This window comes from Odontesthes bonariensis, chromosome 23 (genome assembly GCF_027942865.1).
Source record: "Odontesthes bonariensis isolate fOdoBon6 chromosome 23, fOdoBon6.hap1, whole genome shotgun sequence".
NCBI lineage: Eukaryota > Metazoa > Chordata > Actinopteri > Atheriniformes > Atherinopsidae > Odontesthes > Odontesthes bonariensis.
Genome location: NC_134528.1, coordinates 10,579,934 through 10,594,477, shown reverse-complemented (window position 1 = coordinate 10,594,477; position 14,544 = coordinate 10,579,934). Strand labels below are relative to the sequence as shown.

The window sequence follows — 14,544 nt, the reverse complement described above, 5'->3', positions numbered from 1 at the left end:
GCACAGTATGACAGGTCTACCCGACTCATCACACATACATTTACAGCCCAGCAACGTGCAAACGAATGTTTGTCAAACACAAGTACCGTTCTGGGCTCAACAATGAACACCTACATATCTGCATGAGAATGGCACTAACTCCATTCCAACCAAGATTTAAATTACTGGCAAGTCAGCCACATGCCCATTTTTCTCATTAAGAAAAGTAAAAGAAGAAGAATTAAAAGAGAAACACACCCCTCCCCCCATAGTGTTTTCTGAGTTGACTTTTTTACTTGAATTGTAGGCCTTTGATTCCTCAGGTTGGGACCTCTTTCATTTAAGAGAAAAATTTAGTTATTCCACTCAGTTTGCACTTTTTTATTTATTTTTATTTATTTTTTCTTTAATCTGAAATAAAGGCCTTGAATTTATTTGATTGGGACCACTTTTATTTATGGTAAAAGAGATAGTTGTGCACTCAGTTCATTTCCTGCATTGGAAATAAACCATAGATGTTGTTGAAACCATATGAAAATGTGGACATAGGGGAAGGCTATAAGACACAAGCTGGATTTCGGTTCGGACCTGGACAAAATTTAATAACTGGACCTCAGTGACTTTGAATACCCCTGATTTACACCTTCCAAATATGCAAAAACTACAGCAGCTGCAAAAAAAAACATGATAGACTCACTTAAGAGTTAGCATTTAGCAATTAACACTCGCTGTTGGGAGTTAAGAGCTAAGCTAACAGTCAGCATTTAATCTGCAGAGTTCAAATCCCATCCTACACTACATGTTTTTTACAGTTCCAACTTTATTTGGCTCCCAACAGCAAACGGTTAGGCTTGGACAGAGTTGAACATCACATGGTGACATACTCACTTGGTGCGGTTCTTGTCATATGACACCAAAATGATTTAATCTCCCAATTTCTGACCTTTGATTTAGAAACTGCCACACTTTGGACACGTTGACAAACATGCTTATTAATTCCAGCTCACCTGCATTCAAACACACACGTATGTGAATGAGGTACTACTGGGTTTTTATAAAATTCACAATTTGTGATACATTGGGACATTAGAATATAATAACGCTGGTTCAATATTCCAAAATTAACCTTTTATTAGAACTCTATTTGACCATGTCGTGTTTTATTCAAGAGTTTTACTCCAGTTATTAGTACAAGTGGTTATTCTGCAGCTATCCGTGACAATTTTGTTCATTTTTAGATAAATAAGCAGCAAATTCGCATGGACTGAAGAGGATTTTATAGCATTTGGCTTCACTGTTTCCACACACTGCTGAGGTATTTCTTGGTGGACATGATCGCCGTCTTCCCGTCTCCTTCAGTTACACAACTCAACCAGACAGGCTTTGGGTTGCATGGTAAAAATGCCAAATGACTGCCAAGGTTGTGTGGACACGCAAACGCACACAGAGCAAGTGCAAAGTATGAGACCGTATCACTTTGTTTTCATCTTTTCAAGCCACAAGTCAATCCAGCTCAGCTGGAGAAAAGCAGTGACTGATAGCCAGATGCTAGTTTCCTTACTGAGGTCCAATGTGCAGGATGGAGTGCCATCTAGTGGCAGAAACTGCAAACTGCAACCAAATGAACACCCCTGATCTATTTACACCTTCCAAATATGCAAGAAAAAACTACAGCAGCTGCAAAAAAAAACATGATAGACCCACTTAAGAGTTAGCATTTATCAATTAACACTCGCTGTTGGGAGTTAAGAGCTAAGCTAACAGTCAGCATTTAATCTGCAGAGTTCAAATCCCATCCTACACTACATGTTTTTTACAGTTCCAACTGTATTTGGCTCCCAACAGCAAACGGTTAGGCTTGGACAGAGTTGAACATCACGTGGTCACATACTCACTTGGTGCGGTTCTTGTCATATGACACCAAAATGATTTAATCTCCCAATTTCTGATCTTTGATTTAGAAACTGCCACACTTTGGACAGGCGGACATACATGCCTATTCATAATTCATATGATTCATATGATGCCAGAGTGTGTGACTTGAGGATAACGTTGCTGACTTTCTGACCGAGCCAACAGAATTTTAGAATGGGCATTTCATCAGGTAATATTACACTTCTCGGCCGACAATTCCTGCTTCAGGAAAGAGCCTGAAACCTAGCACCCACACTACAACCGGGCCAAACGCTATCGGTCGCTTAATAGTGTTTGAGGACTTATCAGATATCCGTGTGTGTCCCAGCAGGAGCGGTGAACTGTACAGGGAAGCAGCCAGCTACGTGCTCGCAAAACGCTGTGCACCAGGCATTCCAACTGGAATTACACCCTGGCGTAGATTAAGATGTCAGACTCCATCCAGCAGCACCCTTTGTGTACACGCACGGCATATGTTTCAGCTGGGACTTCAGGTTTCAACATCGGCTCAGATCAGACGTAAAACTAGCGCCTGAGACCCTAAACTCATGGAAAAGGGAGCAGGGTTATTTTTCACATACGCTGCTGTTCAACTGGACTTCTTTTTGTAAGTGTGGCAGTCGCCTCCTGCTGGTCAGTCACTGAAACAATCAAGTTTAAGGCACGTTAGCATTGGCTTTATTTTTAAGACCTGGTGGTTTTATCCATCTTTTCTATTCAGTTCATGGTGGACACTGACAATGCGCCATCTTGTCTAAAAAAATGTTTAAATGAACTATGTAAAGACTTAATACACATAATATGAGCTTCAGCTAGTTGTAGGTGCATCGTAGATGCATCCCTTTATATAAGCCGCATTCCCACTGTAGGAACCTTCTGCAGTTCCTGTAACCTTTTCAGGAACGGGGCCGTTTTTTCCCTCATTCGCACAAACAGGAACTCGGGACCACGGCCCTCAGTTCCTGGAACCATTTCAGCTCCTTCTCCGAGGCTGGGTCTGTTCTGGTTTCCATAGGAACACATCTGACGGAGGTGTTTGGTGGTCGGTAGCTACGCCCCTTGTCATGTTGTCAGGCTGAAATGTTTACTCATACGACACGGACACAACCGGCGCGTGTATAATAACTTAAACTCACACGTGGTCTCCTTTGTCTGCGGCGCTCTGCTCTCCTTCCTTCATGAAACCAAGAAGTATCCCGACTGATGTCAGGACAGCTGAGTCGCTGCCCATCTTTCCCCATCTCTTCAGGAAACACTGAATCCGCCTGATCCGCCCTCTTAGGACATCACCTGTTTCGTCCCAGCTCCTTACGCACCTAAATTGTCTTCCCATTTGTCTCGGTACCTAACTTACCGCACTTTCTCTAGCACTAGTTTTGCTCTTAGCTGTTTGGTTTTGGAAGGAAATGCACTTATGATTTCTTGTGACCTGAAGTTCTTTTGCCTACTGATGTGGAACACAGTTATTGTAAGTCGCTTTGGATAAAAGCGTCTGCAGAATGACCGTAATGTAATGTAATGTAATGCAAGTATGGCCTTCCCCTGGGGAAGGACAGTTATTAGAACGAAATTCGAGGAGGACCGTTCTTAGAACTGCTCTGTTCGAATGCGGCTACAGAAGCTGCATATTCAGGCCGAATAATCCTCAAAGAAAGAGTTTGCGATAACTACGCTTAGTGTACTTATTCAGATGTGAGAAAACTTGTCACAACTGGAATCCACTGTGTTTCACATACTGGTTATCTTCAAGGCCTTCGGGAAAGAGAACATTCTCGAAAGACTGATTCTATCTACAAGTGTTGCTTCATCCACTCTTTAGAATAAATCAGATTACCAGTGTGTTAGAGCTACCACTTCATGCTTATTGGAAGCATTGACAGTATTGACATTAGAGAGGTTGTGGGCAGAAAATGACTGAACGTGGGCTGTCATGTTACATAAGCAAAAAAGTCTACTCCTCTGAATAAAGCAGCACGAAAACACTGGTGTAGCGTGCACACATGTTCTGCTCACCCACCGGAGAGCAGGGCTGCACGGTAAAGAGTTTCAGCATCAACATTGGACATGTGTGCGACAGCCACAAAGGAGGGGTCAGGTGAAGACAAGAAGTCAAATTAAGATCAGATAAGATCAGATTTATCTTGATTTACTTGATAAGAAAAGATGTGTCACTGACGCGCCTCTGAGCCAACAAAGGAAGCAGTAACATAGGTGGAATACGCCGCTCTAACCAACAAAGCACACAGTGATGTGGGGCCGAGCCACCTATGTTTGGCGTGTGTGACTTACAAGGAGGAGCTACGGCTGGTTGACTTGGACGTCTTTTTACCGCCTTTATGGCGGAGAGGGGCAGGTCTTTACCTCCGACCGGCTCCACCTCCAGAGATTCCTTTAGACCAGTGATACTCACTATTTTTTTCCCAAGAGCCACATTGGCAGAGCAAAATCAAGGGAAGAGCCGCATGTATCTCTGCTTTAGAGTAACACACCGTGGGTCACTCACCAAGACCAACCCACACTCGCCTTGGTGGCCACTGGCAAGAGTTTTTACGTTAAGAAAAACGTCTTTTACACACATCTTTGAACCTGGCTCTGAAAGCTCGGGCTGAGGCCTCATCAGCTCCCAGCAGCATTTTGGGGTCAGGCAGCAGCAAACTGAAGCAGTCAGGAGTCAAAGATAACTAGAAAGCTGCAAGCAGCTGTATGCGGGACCGAGATGTGCGTACGTTGGGGCATGCGCTGGACGTTGTAGTCGCGCAGCTCTGCCCACACGCTCGATACCCTCTGCGTACGTACGAGCACATAATAACCCCAATGTTTTTGGAAATTTCTAGGGGGTGCCACTGAGCCATTTAGCTCCGCCCACACACGATACCCTTTACATACGTACATAGTGGATGTCACTATGATAATATGTGCGCGTTCAGGCTGGGTCCAGCATTCACAGTATGAAGTTTGGGACAGATTGGATAATGTATGTCAGAGTTATAAGCAACTTAATTTTTTGTGTCAAGTGATGGCGAGTCATCAAACTTTGAGGCATTGCCAAGGCCTTTGAGCTTTGAAAAAGTTTCCCAATGATTTTTTCCCCCTATGTCTTAGGAGTAACCTGGCCAAGTTTGAAGTCTGTAGCATTAAATCTGTAGGACGAGTTCGATCATATGCAAGACGTGGAATCGGTCAAAAATGGCACAAGAACTCACTCTCCATCCAAAATGGCCGCCTTCCTGTGGACGTGGGACCATGGCGACAAGAGACTTTTTTGTGCGTCTGGGCATGATGAATGAGTGTACCGAATTTCGTCATCCCACGCGAAACTAAGCCCAATGCGGGGACCATTTTTAAGCATTATAGGGGGCGCTACAGAGTCAATGAGTTTAGATTCTTTCATGTCGTCGACTGGCAGGTGGTGCTTGAAAGAAAGAAAGAAGACGAAGAAACCTTACAGATAAAATAGGGTCCTCGCAGTTTCACTGCTCGGTCCCTAATAATAAAACTCAATGTTGATTATAACTCAGCCAGAGATGATCGGCGTCACACTTACTCTGTTTACCCTTGAAAAAGAATACGTTAAATGTCTCTATTTAAACTTTGGCCTGCAGCTTTACTTTAGCTACCTACGAATATGGAAGGTGACATAGTAAAATGGATCATTGTGGCGCTAATAGTATGTGAAAAGTAAGAAGCACCAGGACGACTGATGCAAAAGTTACTCTGGAGCCGGAAGTTTTCTGGCACTAAACTCAGCTAAATGAGCAAAGCTTTTAAGAGATTTTATTACAAAAGGAAACACAAACGCCTGAAGGGGTGAGTCGCTTTATTAATAGGAGTGACACCAGAGACCCTCGTTTGATGGGACTCATTCCTCGCAAACTGCGAGAAACCAAGAGTTGATCTGGCTGCTCGTGCAGGAGTCCTCCCAGCCCACCTGCCAGACCCCCAGCCTGCGCCTGGGCCCATCCTCTCATGTGCTCGGGTTCCTACTCTCAGTTACTGATCCTCACTCACACTGGAAAAAATGCCCCTCCAAAAATAAGTAAAAAAAAACAACAAATACGAGACGTTTTTGATTGAAATAAGCAAAAAAAATCTGCCAATGGAACTAGTGAAAATCGGCTTGTCAAGATTTCTTGAAATAAGATGTGATATTTAGAACTTCTGAGATAAAAGTGATCTTGAAATTAGCTTAAAAACCTCTTAAAATTAAAAAAAAAAGCTTGTTTCATATGAAATCTGACTCAAAACAATTTGTTTTCAAGACTTTTTCATTTAACAAGATATTCAAGATGTATTGTCTTCAAACAAGTTGTGTTGCAGTTGTGTCTTATATTTAGTGTAATTAGATATTTTGACGAGAAATGAGACAAATATACTTGGTAAGTGTGAAGAATTGCTGAGAAAGAACTCCACCTTTCAATGGCATTCTGTGGACTGCTCTCCTTACGCCATGGGATCGTTTCATTATTCAGTCTGATTAATGGGCCCTCTAGTGTTCAGTGTGACGACATGTACTTCTGGGATGGAAAACCATACTTTTAACATCCAGTATTGTGATTAATACCAGAAGAAAAGCATTGTTAAAACATCGATTGCAACATGTTTGCTCTTCTGTCGGTACCAACGTAGTTTGATTGTCTAATTGGTGGTACGTTTATCTAACTTACTGACACAAATTTTATTTAAAGAAAAAGCAAAGTTTTGCACGATTTTAGGAGATTACGGGGAACTCAGAGGAATGAATGCACTTCCAGCTATTACTCTGGCTTCCAGTCAGTCACAGAATAGATTTTAAAAGCCTGCTGATGGTTTACAATCTGTGATCTGTTCAGAGAATATAAACCCAGCAGAGCTCTTAGATCCAAGGACTCAGGTCAGCTGGTCCAGTCCAGAGTCCAGACTAAACATGGAGAAGCAGCATTTAGCTGTTATGCTGCAAACAAGTGGAACAAACTGCCAGTGGAGATTAAACTTTCACCAAATGGAGACATTTTTAACTCCAGGTTAAAAACATTTCTTTTCTCATGTGTCTATCCATGAAATCTGCACGATGTCTTTTAATTTATCTAAACTGTTGCTTGTTTTTAAATCCATTTAAATGATTTTATTAGTTTCTCTTTATATTCTTTTATGTATTTGTAATGCTTCTTCCACTCTCTGCTGCAATGCTTTTATTTTATGTGAAGCACTTTGAACTGTTATGTACATGAAATGTGCTATACAAATAAATTTGATTTGATTTATTAACTACTGGGTTTTATAAAATTCACAATTTGTGATACATTGGGACATTAGAATATAATAACGCTGGTTCAATATTCCAAAATTAACCTTTTATTCGAGCTCTATTTGACCATGTCGTGTTTTATTCAAGAGTTTTACTCCAGTTATTAGTACAAGTGGTTATTCTGCAGCTATCAGTGACACTTTTGTCCATTTTTAGATAAATAAGCAGCAAATTCGCATGGACTGAAGTGGATTTTATAGCATTTGGCTTCACTGTTTCCACACACTGCTGAGGTATTTCTTGGTGGACATGATCGCCGTCTTCCCGTCTCCTTCAGTTACACAACTCAACCAGACAGGCTTTGGGTTGCATGGTAAAAATGCCAAATGACTGCCAAGGTTGTGTGGACACGCAAACGCACACAGAGCAAGTGCAAAGTATGAGACCGTATCACTTTGTTTTCATCTTTTCAAGCCACAAGTCAATCCAGCTCAGCTGGAGAAAAGCAGTGACTGTGAGCATGTTTAGATGCACCGTAGTACCACATGAACACTCAGGCTTCCACCTTTAAGCCAGCGTGATGTTTCATGTAAGGCTGATGACTAACTTCCACAGCCACACACCGCTTCCCTCACTTCCTCCGTCTCCCAGCGGGCCTTTGGTTGTCATAGTTACATCCATTAACACACCTGCTAAGCGCTTGGATCCCTTGTGTCACACTCACCCTTCTTTCCTCCCTGCCATTTCCCCGACAGTCGCAGTCTGAGACCTTAAAATGCAAATCACAGCCAGACGCGGCCACTTCTTGTAATTAAATTAGCAGTTTCTAAATCTTTAGCTGTGTCGTTTAAGCAAATCAACAGAATTTCAGGAGGAAATGGTTTCTTGACGAGTTTAACATATCAATAACTGTCAGTGGCTAAGCTCACATACAGAGAAATATTACAATTACCAGCCTTAATCCGATTATTCTAATCGATTATGGTGTTGCATACAAGATATGCAGATTATATTCCCATTTACATGTAACAGAGCACAGACTGGTTAATGACTCTTGCCCACGTTACATCAACTGTACACCTGCAGTGTCTGCACACATCCAAAGTCTTCTTCTTCTATCCAAATCTCTGACCTCTGACCCTTTTCCTGAGCTTCACCAAAGCCAATATTGCCTGATCTTGTGACAAAAACAAACCAGATCTATGAAAACATAGATAAAAATAATGGAATGGTGGAAATAATACACCACAGAGCTTAATTTGATTATTATTGCTTACTCCGAACATGGCAATTAAGGTAATCAGAAAATGGTGTAAGGCCCTGATTAGGTTCATATCGGAATATTTGCTCCTGGGACACAAGAGTCATTCCATTGGAGGACATTTGGGCTTCAAAATTCTTGAAAAATAAACCTTCACTTTTCTGATTTTCTGCTATACATTCATAAATAATAGATAATAAACTATCAAAGGCTTGATTAGCTCAGCTTATACATCAATGGTACAATTTTTATCACATGATTTATTGTGTGTTTACAATACTTGGTGCAACCTGAAAAAATAACATTATTGATTTCTGAAATGTAATTCCTTTTCCATTAAGTAAATAAAGTAACATTCTCTCTGATTAACCATTTATTTCACATAAGACTTGATTTAAATTAATTTGAACAACTTTTAAAATCTGTCTCACCCAACTTTTCAATAATGGCACGTTTCACTTTACCAATTTCAGTATTTATTGTATTTATTATTTATTTTACTCTAACACATTTTGCATATGATTGCATAAACTCTTTAAAGGAAAATGGGTCAAACCTTTTTGAGCCGAGAAAGTCATTTATAATTATTTTTGATTAAAATTATATGGTAACAGGGTTGCATAAAGTAGGATGGATGAGTAGCTACATTATGTTTGATTATAAAACTGAAAAAACTATGATAATACGATCATAAACTTCCACTACAGCGCACTGTTCAGCAGTTACCTTAAGCATTGCATGCTAAGAACAGACATAATTCATCCCGCTGCACATGTATGAACACTATATAAATATATATATATGTGTGTGGATGAGAATCCATGTGATTTTCCACATTTAAGGTTCTCCAAGTCTCAGAAATCCAAAATCCCAGCTGTTTCCTGAGCCTCCGAGCTGGGCGCATCTTCATATAAACACAGGTGAAGTCAGGGTGACCCACTGATCTATAATAACTATGTTAATGGGAAACATGACAGGTTGAAATAAACAAGACGTATCTGCTAATAACACCAGGTTCACTGACACATGGACTTCATTTGAGGTCCTCCCACAGAAACACAACACTGCTCACGTAATTCTCACCTTTAACACGCCCACATCCGAGCATTCCCTTTCTCCCTTCAGTGTGTGATAGTTCTTCTATCTTCTTGGATTACTCATACACATCCTGCACGCTGCCATCCACAGTTTTACTGTGTTTCATCACCACACAAGTCCCTAGCAACAGGTGGAAGAGTGGAGGCAACACTTATTTCATCAAAGCAAAAGCATGTTTTTTGGGTTTTTGTTTTTTTCTACAAATTACTCTACATCCTGTTGATGTTACTACTTATCTTGTCTTTTTGTTCTTTCAATAGCCTTCCTCCTCTTCACTCTCTGCCAACCCATCTCTTCATCCACCCTCTTGCTTCTTTCCTAAAATAGTCATACAGCTTCTTTTCTCCGACTCCACTTCGCTCTACTCCTCTATCTCATCTGCTTTTGTTGCCATCTCCCTCCATCTCTCCCCGACTGTCTTCTTTTCACAGTATCACAGCGACGCAACAGTCATCTCTCATCAGCCGAGACGCCGTCTCACAGCAGAATCCTGAGCTTTCCCTTCCAGCTCCTGTCTTTCTTCCACTTTACCATCACACAGCCCCTCTTCTTTTCTCTTTACCACCATTCCCCCTGACTCTGTCCTTTGTGGCGTTTTCCTTTCCCTTTGCTTTTGTTTAACTTAACATCCCCGTGTCTTGCTCCCCACCCTTTATGACTCCTCCTCTACTTTTCTGGCGCTTTCCCTCCGGCTTCCTCTCTTCTGTTCTTTCTGCTTACTTGCGTTCTTGAAATACAAAAACAAATCATTAATCTCAGCACTAGCGCTGCAGTCGAAGATATATACAGGTATAATATTGAAAGCCTCGTCCCTTCACAAGAATATAGCCTCGATACTAAACGATGCATCAAATCCTTTGCACTAAATGCTGCCTCCTTTATTCACCGGGGGCAAAAGACACCTGTTACATAGCATTAATAAAGGCTTTAGTGCATCTTTGCAAGAGGATAACCAAGAACAGCTGACCTAACATAAGGCTGAATCTTGTAGAATGATGGTGCTTAGCCAGCACTCTTTCCACGGCAAAAGGCTCTGCCAAAAAAAGACAAATAAGCAGAGCTGGGACTGTACTTTCACACTTTTTTATTTGAATGATGAAAATACATCCATCGCACTGATAAGCACAAACATTTGAGTATAATATCTGGACAGAACTGTGTGTGAGAGGCAGTGTTCCAAACTACTTTCGCATTTAGACTACAACCATAATGAGCAATACGTGACTCACACACTATTACAATTCCAGATCCGCTCAATGTCCCCAGAGGTTAGGCCACACATATTAATGTCAGCAAGTGCCATGTGTTTCCAACAAAAACTACCATTTAAATGCACGGGCGGTTTGTCCATAAGGACTGTCCATGCGGTACCGCCCCTTTGGGGGGGATTTCGGTCAGATTGACTGTGTTCGAAACCACATACTTCTCCTACTACTCCTACTACTCATACTGACTTTTTTCCCGGATGCATACTAGATTCGCCGAAATGTTGGGTATGCATCATGAGGTTACTACTCATACTCAAACTATCCAAGATGCAACGTAATGTGACGTCGCCGATCGTCATTTCCTGTCAAAACGGCAGTTTCAAGCTATGAGGGTAGCTTCACCTCCTGTTTTCAAAACAAAAGCACCAATTGTATCGTAAAGTCTTTTTCCTATGATAAAAGGCAACGGGTATTTTATTTTGTGAAAATAACTGGAAGTGCGTTGCTCACTACGGCTAGCTTTAGTAGCGCCGAATTCGTGGGAACAAAATTGTAAATAGCCGGTATTTTGTCAGGTTTTCAACACGTTGGGGATGTAAACGACTACTTTCTCTCCTGAAAATGTTTCAAATATTGCTAAAGTTTACAGAGTTTAGAGCTTAAGTGAAATCAGCTTCAGGCCGGCTGATTTCGGCTCGGGCAGGAGCGAAATGCATTGTGGGTAAACGCTCTGCATACTGTCCGATCGATGAGTATGAAGTATGTAGTATGCAAGTATGTAGTATGTAGTATGCGGTTTCGAACACAGCCGTTTAAAATCGCCCCAACTGCACCCTATTAGCAATAGTCGAAATGGGTACAGCGCCACCTATCGTATAGGAGTATGACATGCTTTTGTGCCTATGATTTGATTTATTCATATATCCAAGGATAATTACCCTTGCTCAAATAAGGACTAACTCAGTCTTATTGTAATTTAGCCAATAATCCGATCCTTTCAGTGCCATGTAACCCTTACCCCACTGACTGTTAACTACATCTCACTGCACGTACAAAACCTTCAAAAAGACTAAAAACTCCTACACAAAATCACAAAACTTTAAAGGTAGCCATCATAAACAATTGGATACAAGAGCTTTAAAGAATTTTTATCTAAATTAATGATTTTTGTGAACTTCTTGTCTCTTTAACGATCAAGCTAAGTTACTAAGCTAATGTTAAGTGCTAATTTGCTAACTTGGTAACTCAGAGAACTCTAAAAGAAAACTGTGTTAAAATAAATTAATGGACAATTCTGAGGACAAAGTGCCAGAGAGAACCGAACTGTTCATTAAAAATATTAAAAGTCAATCTTGGAGGACTTTTTTGACTAACAGCTTGTTAGCAAGTCTGAAGTCCTAGCTAGCATGTAAGCGGTTAGCTGGCCTGTAACAGCTGTGAACAAACTAGCCCTGTAAGTGCAAAGTTTTAGATTTTTAAAACTGTTTAGAATATAGCATATAGACCCGTCATAATGTTGCTACTAAAAAACAATACTGCTGCCATTTTAAGAAAGTTTTATGTGACTAATAAAAAAATAATGACCTGAGAGGCGCTGGGCTAATTTGTTTGTTGATACTAAATGCGTTCAGAAAGAAAAGTGTCATCGGATCATTTATTCCATTCGATAAATACATTTTTTTCAGCTTTGGTACTGTGGAAAAACCCTCCACTCCACCTTTTATGATTGTAGTGAAACAATCCTGGTGATTCTGGCATTATGGATACAGTCTTGGATTATAAAATTCTTAAATACGCAAATATAAAGGCAATATCAAGGTCTATAATTATATCATTATAACATACTATATGTTGATAAAAACATATACGTCATCAGTGGTTGAATATCAAACACAGAGAATATATTCCAAAACTAAGGTATTGCTTTAAACCTCCTTAACCTTTTTCTCGAGATCTAATTACAAATATTGGAACGATTATTTTCTAAATCGAGACTATTTTTTCAAATTGTGCATGCATGTGCACACACACAAACACACGCGTACACTCGAATACTCGGCCAGAAAAGCCAAGCAGAAAATGTGGACCGATAAATCAAGATGTCTAAGCAAAGGAAACCAATTTTAATCTCTGAATTTGCAGTGGGAAGACATTTTCAGCATTAATTTGAACTGAAATCAATGCCACACTGGCTCAAAAACACTGGAAAAAGGTTAGCCTGGATCATCCAGCACAGATCAAAAACCAAGACGATCAAATGCACTTTTTGGTCTTCCCCATTTTGTCTTTGATCTTTACTTTGCACTTCTCTCCCCAATTTAACCTCCTCTCCTACTTTTGCTCTTCAGTCGCATAGTTTGATCCCCATTCCCAAGCCTTTTATTCCTCTGCCATCCTTTACCTTTTGTCTTACCTCTCCCTTGAGTATCCCCCTCCCCGCTTTTCATTTTTCCATCTTCCATTATCCTCTTCTCTCACTGAGCATACTAAGACATTAACAGGTGCTTAATGCCTGATGTCATACTTTGTGGTGATTTGAATCCCCAGATTATCTAATAAAACAAATAAAATACATGATAACATATCGTGCATCACCTTTTCCCTCTGTGTGACGTACTTCAATGGGTAGCCGGAAAACTGTGACCACTTAAGCTGAGTATTACACTGAGCATGATTTAATTAATCTTTTTCATATCATGACTAAAGAAGAAAAAAGCTATAGTGCATAATCACTTAGCAATGGCTCACAGCAACAACAAAAGACCCGTCATCATCAACAAAATGCCCATCTTCCAAAAACAGAATATCTAAATCACTCATTAAAAGGCTCAAATGAACATCCATTGTATAAATCAGCTCTCAACTTTTGTCTTGAAAAAGATAAAATTTAAAAAAAAAGCAGTATCTGAATTACCAGGAATGAATTTTTCTGTTTCAACCCAAGCAGCCACACCATGTTGTTTACAAACCCAAGTCAAAGCCAGAGCTTCTTTTACCTTCTTCCCTTTCTTCTTGCGATGAGCCGACTTCCCCGCGGATTTCTCTTTGGTCTCCTCACTCATTGCAGCAGCTGTGAGCGCGAGCGCGTCCCAAACAGCTGTGTGTATGAGTCCAAAAAAGGTTTTTTTTTGTTTGTTTTTTTTTAATCCAGCATGGATGAGTGGAGCAGAGTGGAGTGGTGGCCACTCTCAAAGCGCGCAGCGACCAACTCGCTCGGCAGCTCACACCCACTTTCACACACACGGACAGGCGAGCGCACGCACCCTCCGTCCACGAGGAGCGGAGACGCTCATTCCGGCTCTTATTCTTTGTCTCTTTTTCCTCTTTCACACGCGCGTAACTTCTACCTGTCCATGACTGTTGGTTGCCTCCCACGCGCTCCACAAGTGAGATCACAGCAGCAACAAGCATCAGGGGCTTGAGTATTAATAGCAATCAATGCCAGCTCATTGGCAGTCGTGTGTGTGTGCGTGTGCGTGTTTGAGTGTGCGTGTCCTTTTATTGAGCGCCTCATCAACAAGGAAAAAAAAGAAAAGTGGAACTGTTTCTTTCTCTTGTGGATATGTGTTATTAATAAAAGTGTTTTAGAAACTAAATACACTAACTTTATGAATCAAGTGCTTTACGTGGGGTCATGGTTTAAGGATGGATTTTAGGGCAGGGCAACGATTAAAATTTTTAATCTAATGATTTCCCTGATTAATCACGATTATTCACATTTGTACGCAAAATCCAAAAATGAATCCAAAAGTAGTGTATAGCTTTTAGCATTTAGTTTTATTTTAAATGTGCTGCCATATGAATGAAAGTGCCATAACATTTGTTGTGCAAACACACTTTTAACATCAGCATCTTTCTGT

General features: G+C 40.7%; 1 protein-coding gene across 1 annotated transcript in view; it reads right to left on the bottom strand.

The window, feature by feature from the left end:
* Nucleotides 1-14,075, bottom strand: part of ank3b (ankyrin 3b) — a 182,985-nt gene extending 168,910 nt beyond the window's left edge. Inside the window, exon 1 of the mRNA XM_075458091.1 lies at nucleotides 13,681-14,075. Within this exon, the coding sequence (XP_075314206.1) occupies nucleotides 13,681-13,746 (66 nt within the window). The 5' untranslated portion in view covers nucleotides 13,747-14,075. The remainder of the gene's footprint in view (nucleotides 1-13,680) is intronic.
* Between the last annotated feature and the right edge of the window lie 469 nt (nucleotides 14,076-14,544).